The sequence below is a fragment of the Fringilla coelebs genome (assembly GCF_963513975.1).
Source record: "Fringilla coelebs genome assembly, chromosome: 6".
NCBI lineage: Eukaryota > Metazoa > Chordata > Aves > Passeriformes > Fringillidae > Fringilla > Fringilla coelebs.
Genome location: NC_140034.1, coordinates 34,195,427 through 34,207,920, shown reverse-complemented (window position 1 = coordinate 34,207,920; position 12,494 = coordinate 34,195,427). Strand labels below are relative to the sequence as shown.

General features: G+C 44.2%; 2 protein-coding genes across 5 annotated transcripts; one reads left to right on the top strand and one right to left on the bottom strand.

The window, feature by feature from the left end:
* Positions 1 to 597: 597 nt before the first annotated feature.
* On the top strand, positions 598 to 5,455 carry SLC10A1 (solute carrier family 10 member 1; the record flags this gene model as incomplete). Its single annotated transcript, XM_084207242.1, has 5 exons — positions 598 to 1,001; positions 1,754 to 1,964; positions 2,915 to 3,093; positions 4,044 to 4,240; positions 5,289 to 5,455. 5 exons carry the CDS (start codon positions 598 to 600, stop codon positions 5,453 to 5,455), a joined length of 1,158 nt encoding a protein of 385 aa, XP_084063368.1.
* A 2,099-nt stretch (positions 5,456 to 7,554) lies between these two features.
* SRSF5 (serine and arginine rich splicing factor 5) lies at positions 7,555 to 12,083 on the bottom strand. 4 transcript variants are annotated; one of them, XM_084207034.1, is made up of 8 exons: positions 11,921 to 12,081; positions 11,357 to 11,503; positions 11,110 to 11,180; positions 10,804 to 10,899; positions 10,389 to 10,458; positions 9,028 to 9,101; positions 8,600 to 8,710; positions 7,555 to 8,445 (listed from the first exon to the last, which is right to left on the bottom strand). In XM_084207034.1, the coding sequence occupies exons 2-8, from the start codon at positions 11,480 to 11,482 to the stop codon at positions 8,196 to 8,198; spliced, it is 798 nt and encodes a 265-aa protein (XP_084063160.1). In that variant the 5' UTR covers positions 11,483 to 11,503; positions 11,921 to 12,081; the 3' UTR covers positions 7,555 to 8,195. The 4 variants fall into 4 exon arrangements, with proteins under 4 accessions (XP_084063160.1, XP_084063159.1, XP_084063161.1 ...); XM_084207033.1 differs by having other exon boundaries at positions 11,357 to 11,500; XM_084207035.1 differs by having other exon boundaries at positions 7,555 to 8,442; positions 11,357 to 11,500.
* Between the last annotated feature and the right edge of the window lie 411 nt (positions 12,084 to 12,494).

Sequence of the window (12,494 nt, the reverse complement as noted above, 5' to 3'; positions counted from 1 at the left end):
AGACAACACATCAGGAAAAGAGACATGAAGGCCCCTAAGAGTTTACTAGAGAAATTACTCATCCACATAGTAATATCATCCTAGACCTCGATATCAACAGCTTTATTTATGGTCAGAAGAATAAGTATTTTATAATCTCATTAAAAACAATATATATATATTGTTTATATATATATTGTCTATAATCTCATAAAAAACATTAAAAACCCTAGATGCATCATGTTTTCAAGTATTGGCCTCAGCAGTATCTTGTGAATGAGAGGAGCTCTGGTTCATTTCCTTTGTATGAAGTGCCCATCTTTACCTGTCTTTTCTACCTACCATGAGCTGTCTCATTGTGAGGGTAGATGCTGAAAGAAGTGGAGGACCAGAGCAGAAGATGCATAAACTGCACAGGATATTTCCAAAATAAATGGGGTTCACAGCTGATTTCTCTAAATGCAAATTTCTGTTTTCAACAGGTGCTGAAGGCTAAAAGGGGAGTCCTGAAAGAGAGCTCATGTTTTGCTTCCATTAATTTAATGTTATTTGGACTTTTGTATCAATTCTTCCCTCACATTCCCACTTACAGAAGGGACCTCCAAACCCCTCAGCAGGATGAACAAGACCAAGGGAGCTTTTGATAGATCAGGACTTTGGAGCCTAGGTTGCACGCAGAGCAGCACCTCCCTGACCAGTCTGGCACCACCCTTTGCATTTGGACAGCAGGTTATGGACACAGCCCTTAATGTAATCCTCATCGCGGTCCTCCTGGTCATCATGGTGTCTCTGGGATGTACAATGGAGATAGCCAAGATCACAACTCACCTCAAGAGACCTAAAGGTGTGGCAATAGCAATATTGGCTCAGTACAGCATCATGCCCTTGACAGCATTCATATTGGGTAGGCTCTTCCAGCTGGGCACCTCAGAATCCCTGGCCATCCTCATCTGTGGCTGCTGCCCAGGGGGAAACATCTCCAACGTCTTTAGCCAGGCACTGAGAGGGGACATGAATCTCAGGTAAGAAAAGCTATGTACCTGTTCATTGCCCAGGCCAATCTAGTTATATGGCTGGTTCAGAAACTAATTTAATCAACATTAGGAAGCCCCAAGAAGCTGGACAAAGACTGAAATACTAAATCCAAAACATTTTTAAAGCACCCATACTGCTCAGTAAGTTAATTTGTCCCTGTTTTACAATAGGACTTTGCACCTTTCTCTGAATCATTGGCATGCTGCCCTTGATGGCATGGGTGCAGGAACACGTTTTCATCTCCACGTAGCAGTACATAGGGCAAATATATATATATATATATATATATATATATATATACATATATATGCTGTGTCTATACATGCAGTTCTGTGTACACTGATCATGCTGCCTGAAGAGGCTGCATCAGTGAGAAATGTTGAACTAGTAGAACACCACCCTCCAAAAAACCCTAGTGATAAAACAAGATCCAGCACAAAAATACAAAGTATTACTTTTTCTCTCAGTTGTGAATTTCTGAAATGTGAACTGTACCCTCGTCATGGGTATGTATGTACCCTTTCTCAGCATGGATGAAACTTGAGTCATCTTCTCCCTTCTTCATTCATATCACATCCTTCTACAGTCTGACAGTGATGTTGGGGAGATCTCAGAGACAAGTTGGGAAAAAGCAAGGTGAAGTCTTCTATTAAAATTATCTGTCTGGGCAAGTAATCAGATTAGCATATTCCATTTTTAAAAAGTGTTGTTCTACTGAGGGGTTATTTCTTCATCTCAGTGTTGTAATGACTGCATGCTCCATGGTCCTGGCAATTGGATTAATGCCACTGCTTCTGTACCTTTACTCGGGAGGACTGTATGAGGGTGATTTGGAGGGCAAGGTACCTTACAAAGGAATAATCACCTTCCTGGTGCTGATGCTAATCCCCTGTGCCATCGGCATCATCTTGAATGAGAAGAAACCACAGTACACTGGCATTATCACCAAGGTAAGAAGTATCCTGTGTTAGTTGCCTTTCAATCAAAGGCCTTGAGGAAGTTTTTAAAAATAGAATCACAGACATATTAACTTCTCTAAGACATGCCACAAATCAATGAAAGGGTTGAGGAGAGAGCTCAAGATATGCACTTCACCACTTTAATGGTTAAAAAATTTGCCCAAGAAGAAGTCATCCATCTTTTCCAGGCAAACACTGCATAGCCAACTTCCTACATTTTCCTTTTGCTTCAGTTTTAACTTAGAAGTTTTTTGCTACATCAGCACTAATGAACATCGTAGGCACTGCCCCCAACTACTGCTGCTACCAAAGCAGAACCCAAATAAAAACCAACCAAACAATAGCCACTCCGAAACAGATTAAAACCAATCCACTGTTCTCAGAGGTCTAGCACAAGGTAAAAATCAAATCACAAAATTGCTGCTTAATTCATTGAGATACCTATCCAACAGAGGCCACTGTATCACCAAGTGCCCACTTATGCCTGGAATCATGTCCCTGCTTCCTTTATACATCAGGCATTTAAATGGCAAAACAGAAATACAGACAACCAGATACACCATTGTCTAACTCAAGAACTCTGCTAGGCTCTACCTGTGAGTAAAGTGGTTTCCTCAGCACCTGCTTGGGGTAGGCTAGAGCCACAAAGGGACCTGGACAGAGACAAGTAGCAATGCCTGAGAAACAAGCAGCTTGTGCAGCAAGAGTAGTCATTTTGCATATAGGCTAGAAAGGTACTTTGTTGTTTAAGGTCTCTCTCGGTACTAGCCCAGGATGGTCTTTTGTTGATTACTGATAACATTAATGTCCATGAAAGGCACTTTTGCCCTCTGTGTACTTCACGTGATGGACAGAGAACTGGGTACAGCTGCTTCTAACAGCTGAGGCAAATTTTGCTGGGGATTTCTCTCTTGTCCACAAGTCAATCACTTCTATTTTAGGCAGGGATGGTTATGCTTCTACTGTTGTCTGCTGCTATAATTGTTCTGTCTGTGGCCAATATGGGAAGCTGTATCATGGTTGTCTTCTCACCACCTCTCCTGGGAACTTGTGCCTTAATGCCCCTTACCGGATTCCTGCTGGGCTACGCTGTCTCTGCAGCCTTCAAGCTTGATGACCGGTATGTTCTTCCACACCTCCCTCCCCCCTCTCTCTCATCAGGAACAGAGAGGTTTGTCAGCTCTGCTTTGCGGAGCAATGGTGAAAACACGAATTTTAGGAATATACTTCTGTAGAACACTGACCCCATTCACCCAAAATAGGATCTAGAAATACAACCAGGCACAGTACCTACAAGCTGGTCCCAAGCCAGTGACTCCCACAGCTTGAGTGGGAAGATAAATTACTTTAACCTCTGCTTGGCTTACCTGAGAGGGGAGGAATAGCTAAGCAGGTGTTTTTGGCACAGGCACCTGATCACCATGGAAGGTTCATTGAACAAGTAGATGGATGGTTTTGGCTTATGGTCACTAGTGAACTGCTAAACATACTGCCACCCTCTGCTCTTGGTAATGAAGCTGGGATTAAAAAAATTATTAGCACTGAAAAAAACCCCAAACCCGAAAAACTGGGAAATACCAACAGAGCTCAAACCCCAAGTGACACGATTATTCCCCAGCTGGTTACTACCTCAAATCAGTCAGTGCATTCTCAGCTACAGTCCAGGAATTTAGATTGAAAACCTGACATATAAAACCTGCTCCTCCTTTTTTCCTCATCCTACATAAACCAGGTAGGATGTCCTAGTAGGAATCCTCCTAGTCCTATTTTATACCTTCATATTTTGGACTCCTACCACCTCAGATTACTTCCCTGCAGGAAGCTGCAGAGTCCAAAGCAGGACACAAGGCCTCCGATACCATTATGAACAAAGTTCACATTTGTAACATCATCTGTCTCTGCCCATTGCCAATGGAGCAGGAGGCAAAACCTTCTAGGGATTGCAGTATTGTTCCTGACAGAGCAGCTTTTAGCCACAGGCAAGTCAGGCAAGTGCGCCAGCAAGGTGGGCAGGGCTCTGTTTCAGTTGTTTGGAAGCAATTTAAATCTATTTAACTTTTTCTCCTTCAGGTGCAGGCGGACAGTGTGCATGGAAACTGGCTGCCAGAATGTACAGATTGGCTCAGCTATCCTCAAGGTCGCCTTTGCCCCAGGGGTCATTGGCCCCCTGTACTTCTTCCCACTACTCTACTTGCTGTTCCAGCTTGGAGAAGGATTTCTGCTCATCCTGGCCTTTCAGATCCATGACAGAATAAAGCAGGCCAATGGCAAGTACAGCTTTGCTCCTTTAGTTCTTATACTTTCCACATTAAGCTATACATGCTTACAATGTAATTACATTGCTGCTTTATAATGGCAGAATCCAGTTGTTCTTTAACTAGGGTTTACATACCCAGCACATAATACTCAAATCAGAGTCAAAAATTCAGAGGTAACTGAAGACCTTAAAAATTCCATGGACTTCTTCTATCAGCAGGATGTTTCATACAACTATATACTATCAAAACTATCAGTGCTCAGGTTTTCAGTCTGGTGTCTTAAGCTACAGTAGACACCATGTGAAAGTTGACTTGCACTGAGCAATGCAAAGAACAGAGATGTTTGCGTGAGGCTAAAACTACACAAAAACATGACATATTCTTTAATGCAACTAATCCCAGCTTTGCTCCAAGCTGTTAAGTGATTCCCTGAGAGGACAGCACTGCCAAATACTACAGCCAAAGGAACAAAACATTTGGGTCTTTTGCTAGAAAAGTACATAAAGTACACAAAGAAATTGAAATTTCATTTTAAAATATATACAATATTGCTACAGATGTGAAATACACTCTTCTCTAACTCCAGCAGGTCCCTATTCCAAACTCAGCTGACTGCACAGATGGCTTAATGAGATCCTCCACCCACCACCCCTCTGATGCTGCCAGTACAACTTTTCTCCACTGCCTTGCGAGAGAAGCAGCAGAGTAGCTGCTACAGAGCTGCTTCAGGATCACTTTACCACATCTTATAGCTATGCTGGAGGACAATTTAATGGGGGGGAAAGCACACTCATTTGGATCCTTGGGTGTGTGTTCAGAGCAAAGCAGTTGATACTGGAAACAGACATGCAGGTGCTGGCAAGACTATAACAAAAAGGTGGTATTCTAGCCTCCAGGTCATAAATTACTGGAAACAAAATGGCTTCAGTCTTTCGGCAGGAATCTCAAATTCCCTCCTCTTGTTTTAAATGACCCAGTAATTCCAGTCGCAGCTGTCACAATCTCTCCCTAACCTGGTGTCAGAATTGCCTATTCTCACATTTTTCTCTTTCTTCAGATGCAGCAAAAATTATCTATGCAGATGTGGACACATTTAGCGCTCAAGAAATGAAATCAGTGTCAAGACATTGCAGAAACAGTGGAAAACCAGGAAAACAAGATATGGATTCTGCAGCAGTTGCTTTCACAACCCTCCAAGCTCCACCTTCTGAAGCCAGCTCCTAAGTCTCCAGCTGTTCTGTCAAGTTTTATGGTATGCTCACTTCACAGCAGCCATAGAGCCATCTGCACCCACAGTTATTCCCCAAAGACCCTGCTCCAGACTAAGCCTCGCTCTGTCAGCCCAGAGAGGAGGAGACTTTCAGTGACTTCAAAGTCATTGTGACAACCCTTTGGGACAGCTGAAAAACATGCCAAGTGACTGTCCCAGTTTTAAGTCAGTTCCCTTTCCTAATTTCACTTACCTGTAACTGTCCTGCTGGCACATAATGGAAGCAGATCCTGACAATATCACTGCAGATAAATGTTATTTCTTTAACAGACCCAGAATGAGCTGTGAAAGTTTCTCCATTCAGAAGCCAGTGAGATCGAATGCACAGCCAAGCAGCCCATGGGCTGTTGGTTTCTTCCATCCTCCAGCAGGTACTATGTGGTACCACTGATCCCCCAGAGCAGAGACCACACAAACCATGATCATGACTACACAAATTGCCTTTGAATGCTGAGTTTGGGCCCAGCAAGCTGTACCTCTAACACCAGATGAACCTTAAACGTGCCTTCTTTTGCAGCAGCCAGTGAACTCAACATGACACCTGTTCCGGACACCACCAAGGTATGGTCACACTACATACAAAGTACCAGGAAAGACTGGCATCAACATCTCCAGTGTCCAGACTGTGCCTTGTAACCCACAGTAGTTCATCTTAAGAATAAACTGTAGGTTTGTACCAAGAACCTACACTAAATAAACAGCATAACTTCTTACACCATGAATCAACATAAGCCTCCATACTGCAAAGCCTGGGAGTTTAACAGGAAGCTCATCATTACAAGAGCCAGCTCCCCAGGGAAAATGCAGGCACCTGCTCATGCTGCTTGCACAGCAAGTATGTGGTGTGGTCTAGAAACACAATTCAGAATAACTATTTATAGAGCAGATAATACTTCACATTTAGACTGAAAGAAATCTGTGGTCCTTTTCATCACATCAAGTACCTTCAGCCACCTGGGTTCCAGCTGAAGCAAAGTCCCACTTGGACACAGATGCCCATCATCATCTAAGTTAGTATAATCAACTGACTCAAGATCTCTACACAGCTGACCTTCCACCCTGATGAGTGTGAATACTGTTTTATCCCTACAAGTTAGAGCCCTCTTGCTACACATCTCTTGGGATGAGCATCTGCACCACTAAGGTGCAGATGAAGCCTCCCATTCCCCAAAGCTCACTGGTAACAACCCAGTTAACTGTGGATCCTGCCCCCTTCTCAGGCCTGCTCTCAGGAGTGCCTGGCAGCCTGATACAGTGACACCTCAACACACAGACCCACGCAGTACAAGAGCTCCTCCTCCTTCCTTAGCTTGGCACCTGAGAACTGTGCAGCAGCAGGGAGAAAGGGCAGCAGAGCTGCAGAGGCCAAACACCTGACTCCCACAAGGCCACACCTTGCTCCTAGAGCAACCACCTTGCACTTCCTACAATCTATCAAAATCTAAGCCTAGGCTACAAAGATCTTTTTAAAGGTTTCTACAGATTACTAGAATAGCTCTGTAAAGCACTTTATAAGAAAACATGTTATTTAAAAAATTTCATTCTTAAGTTCTTGTGGGTGAGGGCTTGAGAAATTGAGACTGCAGAGAACTGCTGCCACTGGAAGGCACAAACACTAAAACAGTACCTCATGGTACTACTGCTGCACTACTCCCACCCACCGACTTAAAAATCACTCTTCCCCCAGAATGAGGACTAATGCTCACAAAAATGGTTTATCTACACTTCAGTGTTCTCATACGAACATGCACAAATACACTAAGGAAGAATGCTGACTACATGTCTTTAACACTCCACACTTCTTGTCCCAAGTCATTAAAAACTGAATGACTCATCCACTCCACTTTTTGCTATGAACTATGACACCCCGATTACCCATGCTCTTATTTCAGAACACAGAGACATCCAAGGACATCACACAATGTATTTAAAAGGATGCTAATTCTCACCCCTGCCCAAAACAGTTATCACTTTAGGAGCTCCATCTTTAAGAAACATTTTAATACAGTCACAACCACTTTATTAACACCAAGAAACAAACTAGAAGCAGAAATGTTTCTTTATACTTTATTTGAACTATTTTATTCTTAGGTATCAAGAAATAAGAGTGCTTTATAGAATATTATTACCACAGGGCAGTGAAATGGGCATTTTCTTAGTGTAGTGCAAGTCATATTAAATGAAAATATTCTAAAATAAAGTTTTATTACCAGTACCGACCAGCACTTAATCTGCTGACCTATAGCTGAAACAATGTCTCAAAAGCACAAAAAAATACCCTCTGAAATAAAGCTTTATATACAGCACATATAGAGCTCTCTTAGATGTCTAAAACTATTAGTCTGAGACATTAATGTTTTTAGTTGCTATTCACAGTTAAATATACTGAGAATTAAGTGTTCAGATGACTTCAGAGTACAAAAAAATCTGTCTGGTTTAGTTATAAAGAGCCCTGCCAATATACACAAACTATACACTTCAGACATTCACAAAAAAATGTGAGCAAGAAAAGGGTTATCAAAAACATTTAATACAATTAGTCAATAACCCTTCCCACCATGGTCCACATCTACAAAGTTCCCCCTTCCCTCCCCTCTCCCCATCCAAACCCTTTCCCTCAGAAAGTCACATACTTACCACAAGTTTTAGCAAGTATGGTTTAAAAAAGGGCCCCCAGGGCAAGTCATTTATAGTTCAGTTGCCACTGTCAACAGATCTGGACCTTGATCTAGACCTCTGCCGGTCTACCGATGACGGAGATTTGGATCTGCTGGAAGAACCACGCTTCTGGCTCTTGTTTGGCAGTGGAGATCTGCTAACTGACCGTGACTTGCTGCGGCTCCTGCTCCGTGACCTGCTGTAGGACTTGCGGCTGCGGGAACGAGAGCGGCTGCGAGAGCCCGATGAGCTCCTGCTGCGAGACCGCGACCTGCTCCTGGACCTGCTGAGGAGCCAACGGGGAGCGCCAGTCAGTGCTAGCTATGGAACCCCACGGCCCTAACCAGGCACTCCACAGCTCTCCTGCTCAGCTGCTTCGTCACTGACTTCAAAGGTCCTCACTAACTTTTAAGCCTTATTAAGAGAGTAGAAATCCGTACCTGTGTCTTTTGCTGCCTTCAATTAGTTTGATTTTCCTTCCATTAATTTCTTTACCAGAAAGCTTTTCGATAGCATTCTTTAAATCACTGTAAGAGGCAAATTCAACCACCCTACGGAGAAAAAAAAAAAAAAAAAAAGCAAACAACAAACATAAAGCTCACTATTACAGGTTGTAGCTACCAATACAAGCAAAATTTACACTGGGAAAAAGCCAAACAAACAAAACTCCAAAACCTACAATGCTCAGTAGTGTCATCACTGAAGCATGAAAAATTCACCTCCCCAAACATTTCCTACATACGTTTTCAAAGGGCAGCTAAATTAAGCCATGAACAGCTGCCGACACTGAAAGTACCCACCTTCCCTCCCCAAATATTACATATACAGGTTACTCTACTGATTTCAAGAGATTACTTGATAGACTTACCCTTCATTTAACTTAGGTCTGTGTGCATCTGCAAAGGTTACTTCCCCGGCTTGCCTCATGAAGTCTTTGAGATCCTAACACAAGACCACTTTTGTTATGCAAAGAAGTGAAATTAACATTTACTTATACAAAAGTAGTTTAAAGCAAACAAAAGAAACTTATGACTACTGAAAGAGAAGTTGTTAGATAAATCACAAACATGGCAACTGCCATACTTGTAATCAAAATTGCATTATCTGTATCAGGGCACGAAATAAATGAGAAAAGCATATTGCTTTAAGCAAAATGCTAATAAAAGGGTCTTAACATTAGGGTAAGTATTAGTCTAAAATGATTTTATAGATTAAGTAACAAAGAGAAAGAAAGAGAGAGAAAAAAAGAAATGAAAAGCACATTTTTATATCTACTGAATTGACTTTGAAATACAACCCGTATATTTTTTTGGACTATTTCAGTCTCCATTTACATTACAAGTCTTTTATGAATACAAAATTACATTTACATAACACCAATTATTTTGTGCCCCATATGTCATTAAAAATATAGTTTACTTTACCTTTATAAACATTTCCCTAGGCTAGCCAAGCAGCAAACTGCATTAAGCGACCGGAGATACCGTCATGACATATGCCCGACTGGCTCTTCGCCACCCACTTGCCGAACACTACCCAGTCGATGGAAGCCATTAATCGCACTGCCCTCCCTATCAGGAGACTATGGATGGATCCATTCTCTATGCTTGATGTCACCAAGGACCACTTTACTGCGATCAGGATTCCAACGACCACCTAATTTCCAATCTTTCAACTCTTTTCGACCAGGACCTCGTTATTCGGAAGCGTTACAGGAAGAACAGCTCTCAACTTAGGAATCAGATCTCGTTAACGCTCTGGGACCGCTGCAATGTGGCACTTTAAGGAGTGCATCGATTACGTCTAGACCGGCAAACACAGATCTAGAGGTGGCCAAGTGACATTGTAGGAGCTGACTGGAAAGTCAACCAGGCCCGACCAAGAGTGACCAAGACAGAACGATTAGGATAACCCACAGGCACTCCTCGTCATAAGGCCAACGACACAGATAGGCTGGCAAATAAAGGGTTTAATATGTGGTTAAAATGGATTTTAAAAACAAGAAAAAAATAAATATATATCCTCAAACATATAAATTTATTATTATTATGAATTAACGTTAACTAGCTTTCATTCGAAATATTTAAGTTACATTACTAAAAATCATATTAATTACATAAACGTTTTAATAAATTAGGTTTTAATTTAATTAATTATTTTACAAAATAATTACATTACATTACATACCCATTAAATGAAGTCAAAATAGTTAATCATGTTTCAACAAACCTGCCAGCTGACACGGGATGACAAATTTTCCACTATGAGGCGATTTTCTGTTCTTAGAGGTGGGGCGTTTCTGTTTTGAAACAAACAATTCAGACGTCTATCAGTAAGTACAAAATAACCATGTTAATATTAACGAGGGCTGTACCAAGAGCTGGTATCAGCATATCATCATTAGTACTATGACCAGAACTATGCAATGGCCTGAGCAATCTAGAGCAGGCATTAAGTACTTAAGGGAGGGAGCGTAAGAATGACAGGCATATCTGAGAAGCTCTGTAATCTTCACTATCCTGCTGCTACATCAAACAACTTAAAAGGCAAACAACACCTTTTAATAGCTCATTGCAGCTCACATTCCTGGGGTGAGCCCAAAGCATTCTTTTTTTAAACTGCACTGGTTCAAAGCTGCACGTACCTCCTGTCACTGCGCGGGCGGCGGCTACTGAACCGGTCAGAGTACCTCCCTCTGCCTCTGCCCCTCGAGCGTGCTCTGGCATGCTCAATGGTCACCCTGCAAAGCGGAAAACATAACAAAACACCTGTTTTTACATATGTCTTCTTTTCAGTACAGTTGTAATTCTCAGGACAGAGACAAAACAAACAAAAACAAAACAGTTTGACCAATACTAATAACACAATTCAAATTAAAATTGATTTTTACAAATTGACTTATACAATCTTGATTCCCAAGGTTGAATTGCCACGAAATAAGACACCTCACCTTTCACTGCAAAGTTCTTTTCCATCCAATTCATAAACGGCATCGTCTGCATCCCGCGGATCCTCAAACTCCTACACAACCAAGACAATAAAACCAAGCAATTACATTCCAATGAACGAGCAAGTGCTTATTTGTCACGTGGTGTGCCTTGACGGTCACGTTAATAATTTTCTTTCGAAGTCGCTTCATAAACCTCAAACACGAGTGAGCACTAAGGCGGTGGGGAAGAGAGAGGGGGCGCACTCACCACGAAGCCGAAGCCCCTCTTCAGGTCGATGTCTCGGATGCGGCCGTACCCCTTGAAGAACCTCTCCACATCCTTCTCTCTGGCGGCCGGGTTCAGCCTCCCGATGAAGACGCGGCAGCCGCTCATGGCTGTGTTTGCGCGGCCCTGCTGCGGGAACAAGCGCGTCAGGCCCGCCCGGTGACTCAGCACCGCCCGCTGCCGCACTGCGCCAGCCGGCCCCGCCCCCAACAAGGGCCAATAGGAAAGCGGCGGGGGGACACCTCCTCATCCCCGCCCAATAGGAGCCCGGCGCTCGGCCTTCGGCCCCGCCCATCTGCCTCACCTCCCAGTTAGCCCCGCCTCCCCAGCCGAAGAAGAAAAGCAAACGCCATCGCTCTGCTACAAAATGGCGGCCGTGCCGCACCCGGCTCCGGCACCGACCCTGCCGCGGCGCGCACCGAGCGGGACGGAGCGGCGACAACGCCGGCCGGGGGTTCGAGCACACAGCAGAAGCGCCCCGTACCGCACACGCTCCGCTTCCCCCACGCCCCGCTCTGCGGGGAAGCCCCGGGAGCTTTTACGAACCTGGGCTGTGGGTCTCGGTGCAGGCCGAGCCGAACGGTTGCGCGGTGCGGCGCGGCAGACGATCGGCGGATCGGTCGGGCGGATATGTCCTCCCCGGGCGACAGACGGTTCCGACTGCTGCGCAACACCGGCGCTGCACCGCGAAATGGAGGCGGCCCCGCGCGTCAGCACCGCCCCGCGCGGCCATTGGCGGAGGCGGCGGCCACGCCCCTCCCCGGGGAATCCAGGTCAGGGCCGGGGGGCCGCGGCGGCGCCCCTCAGCTGGGAGCCATGTTGGGGCGGCAGCGGGGATCAGCAGGCCGAGCCGGCGGGGGGCCTCGCCGGGAAGGCTGTGCTGAGGGGTGAAACACAGCCATCGGGGCTCTTCCACTCGTCCAGTACACAACAAGCTAAAACCTGTCTTGCTCCTGTGTGCGGGCAACGGCTTGCGTCAGGCGTTTCTGGCTACTGATAAACAAAGAATGAGGGGAGGAAAATATATGAGGAGCTTCTGATCTGCTTAAATCCTCATTTGGAATCAAATGTGTAATGACAAGGGAGAGAGCTGAGCTTTGTCTCCATTTTACATAATTCT